Below are 17350 nucleotides of genomic sequence, written 5' to 3' on the forward strand. Positions count from 1 at the left end.
GCTGCCCTAGGCGAGATTTTATAAAGAATAAATGAAAAATCTCTACAAAAGACAAATACACTACAAAAACAGAAACTTATTGACATAGGTAATATACGTCAAAATGGCTTCAAATGTATTCAGTATTGTATGAACATGTTGTAATTGGGGGGTGGATGTCACAGCCCCCCCCCACACACACACACAAGGGGGGGGGGCTTTTATAGTGTTAAAAGGGTCGTGCAGGAATGAGTCTTAGAACTGGATTTAATATTTTAGCACTCACGCTTACTTCGTCTAAAAGTCAACAGTTTTTTTAAACATGTTTTGGGTTTTATGGCTAAAATAAGATCTGCTGTTAACACATGCTGAAGATATGGTCACGTTTTCTTGTATGACAGAAACAATACGTCAGTAAATACCCCACTGGTCAATAACTGAAGCTTCTATATGTCATAAAAACAACGTTGACTAAATGAGATGACAGTGGCAACGTGAAGTAGGGATGGGAACGATTAATCGAATATTCGAAATGATTCAGGTATTCGAATAATTATTCATGTATTCGAATATGAGTTATGAATATTTTTATAAACTTTTTTTTTTTTTGGGGAGTTGATTATCAAATTGAATAATTCAATGTGTATATATATATATATATATATACGACAGTGCCATAGCTAAATGTGTTAGGTGACGTCTAAAGGTGTGTTTTGCTCCGCTCACCGGTCCCTCACAGCGGGGCAGAGCTGCAGGTGCTGATCTCTCTCTCTCGTGTCCGGTTATACTTCACTCGCTTTTATGTCCAAATCCATCAGATCTAGCTAGTTCTAGCCAATGATATGGCTGCTGCCCCTCCCTACACGCAGATCACGCAGACTCAAACCTCATCTTAGGCACAAATGTGGCGCAAATGCGCTCCGCAGCCGTTGCAAGGTTCCGGCGCTAACAGTTCATGAGCGTGCTCCCCCGTCCCCTGTCAACACTCGCGACACATGAGTGGCCAGCCTAAACAACAATAAGCGCTGCTTGGCAACCGTGTGTGGCGGCAAAGTACTAGACATTGACTGGAGAGATTTAGTTTTGCCGGTATTCAACATATTTTACCAGTCATAGTCCGGTAATTATTTACACTCTAAGAAGAGTTACATTTATATATACATGCTATACCATGCTATACCCGCAACCTCCGTTCCAGCTGAGAGGGTCTTCTCTACAGCTGCTTATTGTGAATCACCTCCGCACATGAAAGCTGTAGGCCTATAGCTGTCAAACTGTGATCACCAGTTCAATACATTTGACAAATTCAACTTGGTTTCCACACTTATTTGAACATGTATGTATTTCCAAAAATTCTTGAAAAAAATTGGGTAAAAAAAAAAAATACAGAATTATTATTATTTTTACCCACTTTTTTTTATAGGATATGTACATTTCGGTTAACCGGTTAACCGGTTTTTGGGGGGTCGAATATTCGAATATACATTTGCTTTCAAATTCCCATCCCTAACGTGAAGTCATGTGATTGTGATGTAGTTAGTTTATAGCCTAACGTTAACTTTTTACTTCTGGCATTGAAGCTTAAAAGATGTGTTAATATGTAGAGATTATCCAGCTGACCAAAATATGTAAGTATCTTAAACATGTGTTTGCTGAAGATGTTATTTTCGGCAAGATTCCAAAATCCAATGGAAGAATCCTATCGCTTTTAGTTGAGGGAGCGCTTGTGACGCTAGCTTACAGGTAGGCATATAGAGAACCGCAGTGACGCGTCCTAAAACCCGGAAGTAAGTTAGCATTTTTAGCACTTCCGGTTCCTTCGTCAAAAAAGCAATGCATTTTCTCCATAGGGTTTTGGAAAATAGCTCGAAATAAGGTCTGTGGTTGACACAAATTTAAGAGATAAATCACGTGTTGTTCTACGACAGTAGATACATCAGCAGTGACCCCACTGGTGATTTTTGAAGAGTTTACGTGTCTGAAAAACGATGGTTGTTACCGAGTGGCTGAATAGGACTACAGAAGTTGTCGAGGCCGTTGTACGTCATTACGCCTACACACGTAAGCACTCCCGCTAAGTTTGTTTTCCCCTGTGCAAGTACCTGCCTATCTTTAGTAGCCTATCTGTAGTATCTTTAGATCTATATCTTACCATTAGAATCTCTATTTTTGAAATGGTCATTTTTAACACGGTAGTTTTACAAATTATAGAACAATTAATTACCAGTGTTTTCCAATTTGACTCGGCAGTTCGTTTCGTTGGCTAACGTTAGCTAAAGCTAGCGCTACTAGTTAGCTACGCAATGGTTTGTTGCTTTGCTCCGGGTTGCAGCCACAGGTCTTCGCATGAAACGTGCTCGTTCTATCGTTTCCCGGCCAATGTTTCCAAAGGAGAGTCTGGATTCGTGTTATGAGGTAAGCTGACGTTACATCTTTGTCCATGTCACGGTGAAATGTAAATGATGGGTCGTGTATCGCCGTTTTAGAGATGGCACTGCTGAAAAGACCGCAACATAAGTAAAGATAATGAATACATCCTATTAAAACCTGTGTGGCTTATATGATAAGTCTAATTAGTACAAGCAGCATAACGTTTCACCGTGTAACTACAGATTGTAGTCAGGGAAATCAGTTTGACATATTGAACTAATAACAAATAACCTCTGGCTGGCAGAGAACTCTCTGCTCCATAGCTTCTCTTGGACGTAACATCACATGTACATTTTACATTTATATTCAATTTAATATTCCATCCCTCACATACTTTTGTATATATAATAACTTATATTTTGTTTTTCTTGTTATGCTGCTGCAACACAAACATTTCCCCAATTGGGATCAATACAGTCGTATCTTATCTTAATTAATTAAGAAATATAACTATTATAATCAGTGTAGCAGCTGACACCTATTTTCAATATGGATTAATCTACCTTTATTTCTTTAGTTCAATTTTCATCTATAAAAATGTCAAAATAGTGAAAATGTTCACGAGACAAAGTGCAAGGTTATATCTTTAGATGTTATGTTTTAGCCTATGTACTGTATGTCTTAATGCTCTTATTTGTGACGGTGTGACTTCCATGAAACTAATATTTTACATCTTCCCAACAGACGAGCTGACAGGAAGCCTAACACTCTAACAACCACAACATTGCAAAGGCGAGTAAATGTAAATTAAAAACGATTCACAATTTCTTAATGTCTTCTTCTTTCTTGCAGTGAGGTGAAGCTGACCTTGCACTTGGTGCCAGTAAGGATGCTCCTCACGCAGGCTGAATGTTACTCTTCCTTACTGACACAGAAGCCCTTGATTTGCAATGCTTCACTAATTGTCATGTCCCTGGCTCCGTAGGGACACTTTACCTCCAGCACAGCGGGAGACCCTTCCAGACCATCTGGAGATGCCCCCAACACTCCTGATTGGGAGAGCCACAAACCTGACTCATGGACCTGCATCTGGGCTGCAGTGGTGAATGCCCTGACGCCCTCACATTCATTCATAGTCCCCCACTGTACAGACAAAACACCATCAAGGGCCTGTTTATGTCTTTATTAGGATCCCCATTAGCACTAGCATGAGCATTGGCTATTCTTCCTGGGGTCCTCACACACTCAAAACATACATAAACATACAACAAAATTAAAACAAAACAGCTCATAATTTCATGCTATTTACAGTGAAATGAAGTGAAACTAAAATGGTCATCCAATTATCGCCATCCTAAGGCCAAACAAAAGTAAATACAAATAAGTGTACATAATAATATATGCATACATAGCCACAGGCACAGTTAAAATTTACTTTGTAATACTTACATAATTTTTTAGCAACCATTTGAAATGTAATTTTCCTGAATGATGTGAACCGGTGCAGAGTTCCAGCTGATCATGGCTCTGTACATGACTGCTTTCTGTCCCATATTTGATTTAGATTTGGGTAATACAAACCTTCCTTCTATTGTATGTCGTGTTTGATAGGTATGTTGTGCATATTGCGCTATAAACCTTTGTGATAATATATCTGTTGTTGCCCTAGCACCCTGGCACTAAGGGAAGCAGTCACACGCTGTGACCTCAGGACAGCTCCAACGTTGCTGGCAGTCAACCTTCCTTTCCTGAACAAATGCCAGTTTGGGTTGGTTCGCTGACCAGTGGTAGCCACCTGCATTGCCCTCTGTTGCTCCTCAGACAATGCCATGCTTGCCACAATTGCCTCAGGTCCCTGATGCCCAACAGATTTGATAATTTCAGGAACAGTAAGTGTTTCCAAGCTGTAGTGTTCCTCTTCTGGCTCGGGGGAGAGAGCCAAGACATTCCTGAGAACCTGCCCCCGAGTCTGTCCCTCAGCCAGTCACGATCTGCGGAGGTGGGCTCTCTTGTCAGCGGGTTGAGTGAGTTATTGGTTGGAGGAAATAGCTCGTCCACTGAATGCGTACGTTTAGCTGCCTTTGGCTTCTTCCACTGACAGGGGGTGTGAGTGCAGCTGAAAGTGTGGATGGCAAAGATGGCTAATGCAGCCGCATGACTGCATTTCCATTCTCCACGTGGGCATTCACATTTTGTGGAGAGAATTCCCTCTTCTCCTGTAGATACCTGTGGTGGTGGGATTGTTTTATTATTTAAATTATATTTACATTTGTAATGCCTTCCCAATTATCCCTTTAATTGCTTATAGCCTACTGTATGTTTATTTCATGGATATTTCTGTGTTTTCTGGTGTGTAATATTTGTAATCTTGGGGCCTCTTCTCTTTAACATCTACATGCTACCACTGGCTCAGATAATGAAGAACAACAAAATAAGTTAGCATAGCTATGCAGATGACACACACATTTACGTAACCATTTCACCAGGAGACGATGCTCCAATTCAAACACTGAGTAAGTGCATTGAACAAATCAATGACTGGATGTGTCAGAACTTTCTCCAATTAAACAAAGATAAAACTGAGGTAATGGTTTTTGGAGCCAAGGCAGAACGTATAAAAGTTAGCGCTGAGCTTCAGTCTGCAATGTTCAAACCAACAGATAAAGCCAGAAATCTAGGTGTAGTCATGGACTCTGACCTGAGTTTCAACAGTCACATTAAAACAGTTACTAAATCAGCCTACTATCACCTAAAGAACATATCTAGGATTAAAAGACTAATGTCACAGCAGGACTTGGAAAAACTTGTCCATGCCTTTATCTTCAGTAGACTCGACTACTGCAATGGTGTCTTCACAGGTCTCACTAAAAAATCTATTAGAAAGCTGCAGCTGATTCAGAACGCCGCTGCTCGAGTCCTCACTAACACTAAGAAAGTGGATCACATCACTCCTGCTCTGAAGTCTTTACACTGGCTTCCTGTGTGTCAAAGAATAGATTTCAAAATACTGCTGCTGGTTTATAAAGCACTGAATGGTTTAGGCCCAAAATACATTTCTGACCACCTGCTAAACTATGAACCATCCAGATCTCTCAGGTCTTCAGGGACTGGTCAGCTTTCTGTCCCCAGAGTCAGAACTAAACATGGTAAAGCAGCGTTCAGTTAGTATGCTCCAAATATCTGGAACAAACTCCCAGAAACCTGCAGGTCCGCTGCAACTCTGACTACTTTTAAATCCAGGCTGAATACTTTTCTTTTTGCCGCTGCTTTTAATTGAACTATTTACATCTTAAACTGCACTGTAACTTTTATCCATGTACTTTTTCTTTTAATGTTTATTTTATTAGCTTTTCTTTTTAATGACTAATTTTAAATGCCATTTTCTTAATGTCTTTCATTTTTTGTAAAGCACTTTGAATTGCCTTGTGTTGAAAAGTGCTATATAAATAAACTTGCCTTGCCTAATAAAGATTTCATGTGACACATAAAATGGATTTGTTGATGGGAATTAATGTGAATAAATTAACTCTAGGTTAACGGTACTCTTGCTATCACTACTCACCGACACTCTATAAACCTTGTCCCTCATGCTAGCCCTGACAACACCGGTAAGCACACCTTCATCGAGGCTGCACGTGTCCTGACTTGTAGTGGTTCTCTCCTCTATCTCCAATCTTCTTGTCATCTTTGTAAAACGATATCAGACTGGTAATTGACACAGCCATGACTTCTAGTTAAATTCAGTGTGGCTAAAATGAAAAGCTTTGTTAAAATATGCAAGCACACAGAAGTCAAAGTCAGCTTTATTGTAAACAAATTCTACATGCGTTATACATCCAGAAATATCGTTTCCCACAGTGTGACATGTAGCCTATACATAAAACAAAACGGGCCTAGATAAACGGGGTATACAGTTTAAAATGTTAATATATTTAAAGTGTTCAAAGTGCAGTTTCAGTGCAAGTCAGTTGAAACGATCTTAAGTTGGCGTGACGTTGAAGTCGTGCGACCCTGCTGCTGTACTGGCTTGTAGTTCGTTTATAGCATAACGTTAGCATTTCGCTTTTGGCGACTAGATTTATGATTCAAAAATTACAAAAGTAGGAGAGACATGTGGAGATTATCCGGCTGAACAAAACGTGATCCTTCTCTTAAATGTGTGTCAACCACAGACCTTATTTCGAGCTATTTTCCAAAATCCTATGGAGAAATTGCATTGCGTTTTTGACGAAGGAACCGGAAGAAGTTTACTTCCGGGTTTTAGGACGCGTCACTGCGGTTCTCTATTGCCAGGACTATAGGATGTGGTACCAAATCCTTGGTTATCAAATAACTTTGTGGATCAGCTTCTGATTATATTCTACTTAAATGAACTACTGAATGAATTGTGAGTGATCTTTGTTACCTTGTGCACATGGCTCTTCAGAGCTGCAGGGGGGGGCTGGGTCCGACAGGCAGGTCTTAGTGCAGCGCTTTGATTCCCATATGGGTGGGAATGTGGAGGGCGGAGTGTCTCCCTCTGGGTCCAGGAAAGGATTCATGGACAAAACTAGGGTCATCTCTCTCTATGATTCAGGTCTGTGAAAAAACAGAATGGGAAAAATTCAACAACGAATATAATTCTAAACCCAAAAGGACTACATGATAATAAGATGTCACTTCAAAACATATGCCTACATGATGACATGAAAGTTAATCAAGTGAAATCAAGGTGAAATTAGTTGAATGCATCTCCTACTGTTTGTAAACTAATTGTAATGATATTAGTCTGAGAAAGTTTTCACAAAATCCTCAAATTTGTTATAAAGAATGTTGCGTATGCATTAGGTTAAAGCGGCGATATATTGTCTTAACATTGATATTGTGATATAAGAGATTAGATCGAGTTGAAATTCGGTCGGCATTACAATAAAGTTACGTCATTTCCCATACTGTACTAGTAGTTCTATTCCTTGCCTTCACCTACTTAGTCATTATATCCACATTACTAATAATTATTAAAACATTCTCATTGTGTAAAGACCAACTGTCAACTCATCATTATCATCGCAATAATCTATAACGAGGTATTTGGTCAAATATACTTGTGATATATGGTTTTCTTCATGTCACCCAGCCCAAGTATGCTTTCCATTTGATGTGGTAACTGTCAACAAGATGTGTACGATACTTGCTAATATGTACTTGTTGTGGAGGAGTAACCAGCTTCTTTGCAAGCAGCATGACAAATCTAACAACAATACTGGTGTGCAGTAAAAATTGGCAGATGGCTGGCGATATGCGTGGTACTGTTACAAGTGGGACACAGATGGAGAGATGACACCCACCCACACCATGAACTACCCGGTGATTAGTTGGTAGGAGAGTTAGCGAGAGGTTTGACACACTTGTTCGGTGAAATGGATCTCACTCGTGAAATCGCACTGCGAGGCCGTGTCAACAGCATGGTAATTGCAAATAACCTAACAAAAGATATCAAATATGTGAATTCTATAAAAATACAAGTAACGGTTAACCTGCTTATTACTAATACATTTGACAAAACATATTCAGAATATTTGTATTGCTTCAGCTAAGGGAAGTACTCCTTTACAACAAAGCAACACTTTGAACTGCAGCGAAAGCAACGTAAGTTAAAAAGACGGCAGCACTGATCAAGGTTTCCTGTAACTGGTAGTCTGTTCACATTCTCTTTTCCATTAAGTAGTCTTTAAACACTGCCAGAGCCCATACCGTGTTCCTGTCAGGTTTCACTTCCTGTCTGTCTTCTTCTGCTGTTCCCGTTAGTGTTCACTTCCTGTCTGTCTTCTTCTGCTGTTCCCAGTGTTTATATTTGAACCTCTTTCCTTCTCTTCTGCTGTTTTCTTGTTCTTCTGTGAATCCAAAGTTTCCTGCTCTTCACTTATATAAAAAGTTATATTCCAAAATATCCCATGGTGTTTTCTGATGGAGAAAAACGAATTAATTTGTTTTGGCCTCCGCTAACGTTAAATTGTCTGGACTTCTTTCTGCGGATTGATATGCCTGCACATTAGCAGTAACCAGTAATAACTTTGAAACTCAAGTGAAGCAGATCCAAAGAAACATAAGGGGGTCATATTACTTTGCAGCAGGTAGCACTAACACGCCAACAGAAACAGAGCCACACTGTGAAGACACTGAGAGCCAGTCTCTTGTGTTTCTGGAATCCGTGGAGAGAAACTCTATAGTCCTTTTGATCACGGAGAATGACAGTGATTTGATTCGCTGTTGATTCCTCCCCTTCATGCAGAATGCAAAGCCAGCTGTTTCAGGCACCGGCGGCCGACCCTCCCTGTCACCACCTTTCCTTCTCAAAGCTTCTCCTGCCCCTCCTCTATCGGCCCCCAGGAGCAGATATCATCGCCCACGACCCAGCTTGACAGACCAAACCGAGGCGACACCATCTCACCCTCAGCCATCAGGTAGCTGATTAAAATGTCCGCTTCAATAAGCTCCCTGCATTGCCTGGATGAACAGTTTTATTTCAGCTTGCTGCTTTTCTAGTGTTTGCTTTTAACTGACTAATCAGACACACCAAAGCCGGTAAAACATCACCTTCTGCTGGTACGAAACCCATCTAGCCAGCCCCAGGTAGTGATGGATTACACCGAACAGCGTTAACGGTTTATATATTTTAAGGGTTCAGCGAGCATGCTTTAATATCAACTCCAACCGTACAGTACAATGTTTGTGACAATAAAAATGCTGCAGCAATACTTCTGTCAATGTTATGCTCTGTCTTACCCTCACTCATGACACTACCTTGCTCAGAATTGCAACTTTTTCCTCAGGCATCGAAAAGCGGAACCGAAATTCACATTTCTAAATGATGCCGCTGGAATCGAAATGTTGGAACCGGTTCCGGTTCTCGGTACCCAACCCTATACCTGACCCTCTGTCTCCCAATTCCACTCTATCTTTCCAAGGCATTGGTGGCACAAAAATCTTCCTAAAACCAAAAAAGTGGTTCAATCAACAAGTAAAAGTTGGCAATAAAGGTTATCCAAAATGCTATCCCTGTATATGCATTGTTTTTTTGTACTATATACAGTATATAAATATAAAATAGTTGCGTTAGACTTTATTATTGTCTATCTATTTGACCATGACCATGATCATAATCTAGAATTACCCATTATTTTACTTTTAATTATAATAAGGCATATCTAATAGCATTTAGTTGTGATTCATTCATTGTAATTCTTAAATAATAATAAACAGAACGGATATTAATACCCTACAGCAGGGGTACTCAAACTTTTTTGTTAAAGGTCCACTTGTGAATTTTATACAAGGTCACTGGTCCGGATCAATGCCAGTAAAGTATAATATAAAATGATATACATTCATTTACATCAGAATCAGAACGTTTTTATATTTAATAATTGTTATAATGGGACACAGGGTTCGGTCCGGAGTTTAAGAAGCCCTGCCCTACAGTGACAGCATAGGCCACTGAAAACTGCGGCGATTCTGCCTATATCAACAATGCAATCTACAGAGGCGACATTTCGGGGTTTGTTTAGACAGCTGTCACATTGCAGATTAGATCTGCCTCAGCACTTCAGTCAAACTTATGAAAACATTTCCACCAGGGAAGTCATTAGAAGTATTCAAGACTTTCTGAACATTAGAATTCATTTTCAGATCTTGAAAGCACTTGCTTCACCGAATTCTCTTCAACCAAACCTTGTTGGAACGCTGTCTCGTCAACCACGTCTTTACAACCAACATGTAGATATGCATTAAGAATGATATGTTTTTAATACACACCTGTCAGACTTAACTGTAATTATAACATAACAGAAACCTTGTACTGGTTGGCGGGGGGGAACATGCATCAACCTGTGGCGGGTGTAAAGAAGCAGCTAGGGACTTGACGTGCATCAGAGAGGAAGATGTTAGGTTGTTTACATTTGCCCCAGGCCAAGAGTGTAAAAATATGATGGAAACCAAATGTGTTTTTTTGGCTATAGCTGAGATTACATTTGACCGGACTTCTTTCTGCTGATTAATATGACAGTGTTTTTAACAATGGTCTATTATCCTTAGAAACAGTTTGCTATCAAAAAAGAGGAACAGGAAACCTACTGTGAAGACACTGAGAGCCAGTCTCTTGTGTTTCTTGGATCCGTGGAGAGAAACTCTATAGTCCTTTTGATCACGGAGAATGACAGTGATTTGTTTCGCTGTTGATTCTTCCACCTCATGCAAGAGTGTGTCAACAGATGACGGACTGCAGCAGAACATTCTACTTATTTGGGAAATAAAAGACCAATACCTTCTGTGTAGGGGTGGGCGATATGACGATATATATCGTCGTGACGATATTAGGTCTCCACGATATGCTTTTTCAGAGATATCGTATCTATCGTGATAAAAAAAAAAAAGAAATTGGAAAAAAAACTATATATATATAAAAAAAAAACTTTTCCCTTCAGTTATGCTAGTCTTTTATTGCACTTCAAGTCTAAAGTTTACATTTTAATTGTTTGGCACTGACTTTTTCTCATTGATGTTTTACTTAGTTATGTTTTACCCTCCTTTTCATGTTTATTGATGTTCACTGCTAGTGCTACCTCAGAAAGTTCATTGTTATCCTGAGAACCTGTGCCTTGAAGCCATATCAAAATGTTGAATTGTTCATTCAGGGATTCATTTCAGAAATAAAACCAGCTTGAAATGCTATGTTGGTCTGTTACTCCTTTTTGTTTTAGTTTCTGTCACCTTGTAGGTGCTTGTATTGTTAAGTAACTTGAAAAATAACCATAATAACCGACATGAAAAAATATCGTGATATATATCGTCTATCGTGATACTGCTTGAAAAATATCGTGATAATATATTTATCAATATCGCCCACCCCTACTTCTGTGTTTTCCCACAACTAAGCAATGTATTCCGATGGATATTGAAGATGTAGAGGGAGAGCCCAGCTGAAAGACATCCGGTTCTATTATCTGTGTCCGTTGGAGCCTGCGACTTGGTCATGATCCATTGCATCACAGGGCTCGACATTAAGGATGGCCCGATGGCCCGGGGCCATCTAGCATTTAGCTCGGGCAATGAAGCCTCACCTGCTGGTGGCCCGATCGGGCAACCTATTATGCCAGTATCATGCAGCTCGCGGATCCAGTAATGAGTGACCCGACAGTAAAACTAAACATATCTATAACTCGTTTAGGTAGTTTGAGAAGTAATTAAAATAGCTACGTGTGATATTCTAACCTGAAGTGTGTGTGTGTGTGTGTGTGTGTGTGTTGTCCGCTCACCGCTGCATGTGATTATGCAGAGCTGCGTGTCGACTCAGCAGCAGCAGCAGGTGATCTCTCTCTCCCGTCAGATTAGACTTCACTCGCGTTTATGTCCATATCGATCAGATGCAGCTAGTTCTAGCTAATGATATGACTACCTGCTTATTAAAAGACACCTAAACAATAAGTGTCGCTATGCAACCGGGTGAGGCCACAAAGTATAGCGCAGCATTTATGCATGTGTTTACATGCCCACCGGAACCCCGAGGCATTACCAACAGATCAACGCACAATCAACCCATACAGGACATCTCTTTCTCCACATTAAGTGTTAGACATTAGAGTTGACTATTCTTGTCTGTCACATAAGTGGCGCAACTGAATACTACCCGGACAATGAATCGAATGCAACCACATTTTCGCGGGAATTTCAGTTTGTTACGGATTCTGATGCTGAATACATAATGATCAAATAATTTAAAGTCAGAGTGTATTACAATGTTTCTTAGTCCACCAAAGCAAGGTGAACAACCTGGAAAGAAGAGAAAGACTGAGCTGCAGCCCCCCCCCCCGAAAAAAGAGAATCAAAGTGATAGGTATGTGCCCAATAATATTTTCTTCAAAGTAAATATTCAATATTTTTTCTTCAAAAGTAAATATTTTCTTCATAAGTAAATATGGGCATAACATGTTTTAATAGATAATTTTTTTATGGTGGTCCAGAGACAGGAATATAATTTCACATTTGTTATGATATAAATGATTTTTTTATGGTGGTCCAGAGACAGGGATTAGAATTTGACATTTTGTATGTGTTTGCCGATGTGCTCATCAAGCACCTGGAGAAAAGATTCCAAGATCTCCAGAAAGGGAGTGTCCCTTCAAAATGTTCGATCTTCAACCCCAGTCAGTGGCCCTCTGACAGACAGAGGGCCATTGAGTCGTTGAATCAGCAAACACAAACAAGAAGAAGTGAAATTAAGAATACAATTGAAATTGTACAATATAATATTGTGGTGGTTCATCTTATAATTCTAGAGAATGCACCAGACAGCATCTAAGACCTGCAGGTCCCCCAAACCTTTCGTGAGTCCTTTCGTCCGCGCGCATTTTTCAGGGCCATCTCTATTGGACTCAGGGCCATCTGTAAATTAGCTTAGATGGCCCACAGGGCCATCTCCCAAAATCCTTAATGTCATGCCCTGCATCACATTGTGGATTGATCACACTTTATAACAGATTTAAACCGTACTTGTGTGGGCTTCATTTCAACTACTGAGCCCAACCTCCACAGAAGACCACCAACTAGGGCCAATTATGTCAGTGTTATTGAGCGCGAGTGCCACAGTTAATTAGCAGCTTTAGTCGTTCTCGATTCCCCCCTGAGCTGCTTCTTACCCGGAGCTATTTTCATCTCCATCACCTCCCTCGCTGCTGCTGCTACGTTCGCCGGAGCACAAAGAAACATGCATGCCATCACTCCCCCTGCACACTTTAGGGACCTCCCTCTCAACGCCCCCACCTCCTTTACCCCTTCTCATCCCCCAGTCTCAATCTCCCTCTCTTTCTAGCTGACACCCTTTCAACAGGGGTCACAGTCGACAGCTCTCTGAACCAGGGGGGTGAATTAACAAACAGACGAGACAGAGAAGCTTCCCAACGTGTAAAGCAATACTTCTTCAAAGAAAAGGAGGAGGAGGAGGAGACAGTGTGAACAAATAGTGTGAAGAGGAAGGGAGAGATGGAGGGTTGAGAAATAAAAACATGGAGAGAACATTCTCCTGGGGGGGGGGCAATTATACCTCTCTTTCTCCCTTTCTGTGTGTGCATCTGGCAGGAATGTGATTGAGAGCGAGCGATCGTGTTTGACAGTGTGTACTTGAGGGGAAAAAACCTGCGATTGTTCACGATTACGTTTGAGAGACGCCGCTTCACCTCTGTTCACTCTTCTCTTGTTTCACCCCTCTTCCTCTGTCTGACTCTCTATCTCGCCTTGTTTTTCATTACACCCTTTGATGATCAGGAGCTAATTGCGGTGCCGGTGCACGAGACACACTGTGGGAGGGATAGAGAATGGGAAGAGAGCATGGGGAGAGGTGGAGACAGAGGGAGGGATGGATGGGATGAGTGGAGGAAGGAGAGATAAGTGCCTGAGGAGCCTTGTCATGAGCGGAGACAGATCGCCCGCTGGGATGATTTCTGCTGCTGTGATTGACTCACTCACTCCAGCGCTGAGATACACACACACACACACACACACACACACACACACACACACACACACACACACACACACACACACACACACACACACACACACACACACACACACACACACACACACACACACACACACACACACACACACACACACACACACACACACACACACACACACACACACACACACACACACACACACACACACACACACACACACACACACACACACACAGCTTGTCGTGTCCTGAAATATGTCACAAGGAAAGTCAACTAAGGCTACAACAGTTGGCTGAGGTGCACCACATGACCACTGACAGATTCTGGATCTTCACATGCATACATAGGGGCTATTTTTTTAAATTGACAGTCTGACGAAAACCAAAATCCTTGGCATTTTTACGTGTAGATTTTTTTCAACACATCCATACGACTCCATGCTCCTTTAAAACTGGGTGGGACTTTCGGAAACAGTTCTAAATTGGTTTAAATCCTACTTAAAGGATAGAAACAACTTTGTTTCTATAGGTAAATACACATCTGAGTTGACAAATATGACATGTAGGGTTCCTCAAGGCTCCATCTTGGGGCCTCTTCTCTTTAACGTCTACATGCTACCACTGGCTCAGATAATGAAGAACAACAAAATAAGTTACCATAGCTATGCAGATGACACACAAATGTACGTAACAATTTCACCAGGAGACTATGCTCCAATTCAAACACTGAGTAAGTGCATTGAACAAATCAATGACTGGATGTGTCAGAACTTTCTCCAATTAAACAAAGATAAAACGGAGGTAATGGTTTTTGGAGCCAAGGCAGAACGTTTAAAAGTTAGCGCTGAGCTTCAGTCTGCAATGTTCAAACCAACAGATAAAGCCAGAAATCTAGGTGTAGTCATGGACTCTGACCTGAGCTTCAACAGTCACATTAAAACAGTTACTAAATCAGCCTACTATCACCTAAAGAACATATCTAGGATTAAAAGACCAATGTCACAGCAGGATTTGGAAAAACTTGTCCATGCCTTTATCTTCAGTAGACTCGACTACTGCAATGGTGTCTTCACAGGTCTCACTAAAAAATCTATTAGAAAGCTGCAGCTGATTCAGAACGCCGCTGCTCGAGTCCTCACTAACACTAAGAAAGTGGATCACATCACTCCTGTTCTGAAGTCTTTACACTGGCTTCCTGTGTGTCAAAGAATAGATTTCAAAATACTGCTGCTGGTTTATAAAGCACTGAATGGTTTAGGCCCAAAATACATTTCTGACCTCCTGCTAAACTATGAACCATCCAGATCTCTCAGGTCTTCAGGGACTGGTCAGCTTTCTGTCCCCAGAGTCAGAACTAAACATGGTAAAGCAGCGTTCAGTTATTATGCTCCAAATATCTGGAACAAACTCCCAGAAACCTGCAGGTCCGCTGCAACTCTTACTACTTTTAAATCCAGGCTGAATACTTTTCTTTTTGTCGCTGCTTTTAATTGAACTATTCATATCTTAAACTGCACTGTAACTTTTATCCATGTATTTTTCCTTAATGTTTATTTTATTAGCTTTTCTTTTTTAATGCCTTTCATTTTTTTTTTGTAAAGCACTTTGAATTGCCTTGCGTTGAAAAGTGCTATATAAATAAACTTGCCTTGCCTTGCCTTTAAGAGGAACATCTGAATGAACATATTGCAAAGGAGAGAACTATCAGGTGGAAAATGTGGTAAAAGAACAACCGTGAGGAACTCCATTCTTGTTTTCCTAAAATAACTTGACAGTGGTAGATGCCAAACATTTGTAAAGAGTGGTGCATCCAGGAGTCTCAGGTCCTCTGGGACGGGTCTGCTCTCTGTTCCAAGAGTAAGAACTAACCATGGAGAAGCAGCGTTTAGCTATTATGCCCCGACCATCTGGAACAAAATCCCTGAATCCTGCAGGTCCGCTGCAACTCTTAATACTTTTAAATCCAGACTAAAAACGTATCTTTTTGTCGCTGCATTAGAGTGAGCTGTTTATATTCACACTGCAGTATGGTTCTTATTCATCTGTTGTGTTTATTGTATTATCTTTGCTTTTTAATGCCTGTTTTTTTAAATGCCATTTTATAATGTGTTTCTGCTGTATTTATTCTTAAAATGTGTTTTATTTTCATCTATAAAGCACTTTGAATTGCCTCTTGCTAGGGGTGTAACGGTTCACAAACATTTCGGTTCGGTACGTACCTCGGTTTTTAGGTCACGGTTCGGTTCGGTACGTTTTCGGTACAGCAGAAAAAATTATCACAAAACATAACTATTAATAATTATTATTAAACTGTGAATAATGTATTCACTCAAATAAATACAAAATATAATAAAATAAACATTAAGGTGCAGCATTTCGATGAACTGAAATAATCTGTATTTGAACTTTACTGTACTAGTACTCACAAAACATAAACTATTAGTTTAGGGTTTTTAATTATTATTAAACTATGAATATTCACTCAAATAAATATAAAATATAATAAAATAAACATTAAGGTGCAGCTTTTCGATGAACTGAAATAATCTGTATTTGAACTGTACTGTACTAGTACCTAAGCAGCCAGTTTGACATTATGACTTGCTTGTCATTGTATTTTCATGTTGTTTAAAGAAAGATGAACTTGTCCACATTGCTTGCCGAAAGGGCAGATCTGCTGGCACTAGCAATGTCTCCTGCTGTGGAGAACACCCTCTCGCTAGGGACAGAGGTAGCAGATACAGCCAGGTAGCGCTTTGCTAACATGGCAACATAAGGATATTTGCCGTTTGTAATAGCTTTGGCTCGGTCTGAAGTTTTTGCAGTGGTGTAGGCTTAAATGCTAGTGGGAGTTGGGTTTGCACTTCAGTCTTTTGGTACCGGTGATATTCACGTTCGGGTGATGCCTTTTCAAATGAGTGTGCAAGTTTGATGTATTGCCAGCCGCGTAACCAATGTTAGTTGAACAATGCCGACAAACAGCTTTGGTTCGGTCCACCTGTCTTTGTCCGTCATCCTTGTACGTAACTGCGAAACCAAAATGTTCCCAAACCGGAGACTTCAATGATGCTGGAGGATTTTCGAGCTCAACTTTATCTGCGTTCGCCATTTCGACAGTTCCTCAAATTACTGATTACATTTGAACGCATCCCTCTGACCAGCTCGTCCAATTAAATGACTTGCTCGCTCTATGACGCGTTGAACACAATGGGAGCAAATTACTCTGAATGCTGCGACGCAGCACCTGAGATTACTTTCAAAAAGTTGTTCACGTTCTCAATTTTTTACGTTTAAAGTTATATGCGTTCGGTACACTTCGGTACACACGTGTACCGAACCGAAGGGCCCGTACCGAATAATTTCGGTACGGGTACGTGTACCGTTACACCCCTAATGTCCATACAAAATAGGAAGCCAAATTACACTTAAGACATATACAACTGCAACGAAAGTAACAAACACAATGCGATATCCTTTTCAATTCCAAATAACACAAATTGTGTTGCA

General features: G+C 40.5%; 1 protein-coding gene across 1 annotated transcript in view; it reads right to left on the reverse strand.

Annotated features, from left to right (window-relative positions):
* The window catches only part of sertad4 (SERTA domain containing 4), a 52667-nt gene that overhangs the window by 12052 nt on the left and 23265 nt on the right, over positions 1-17350 (reverse strand). The window contains exon 2 of the mRNA XM_034112222.2: positions 6755-6927. Coding sequence (XP_033968113.1) covers positions 6755-6908 — 154 coding nt within the window. The 5' untranslated portion in view covers positions 6909-6927. The remainder of the gene's footprint in view (positions 1-6754; positions 6928-17350) is intronic.

The sequence above is a fragment of the Pseudochaenichthys georgianus genome, chromosome 22, assembly GCF_902827115.2.
Source record: "Pseudochaenichthys georgianus chromosome 22, fPseGeo1.2, whole genome shotgun sequence".
NCBI lineage: Eukaryota > Metazoa > Chordata > Actinopteri > Perciformes > Channichthyidae > Pseudochaenichthys > Pseudochaenichthys georgianus.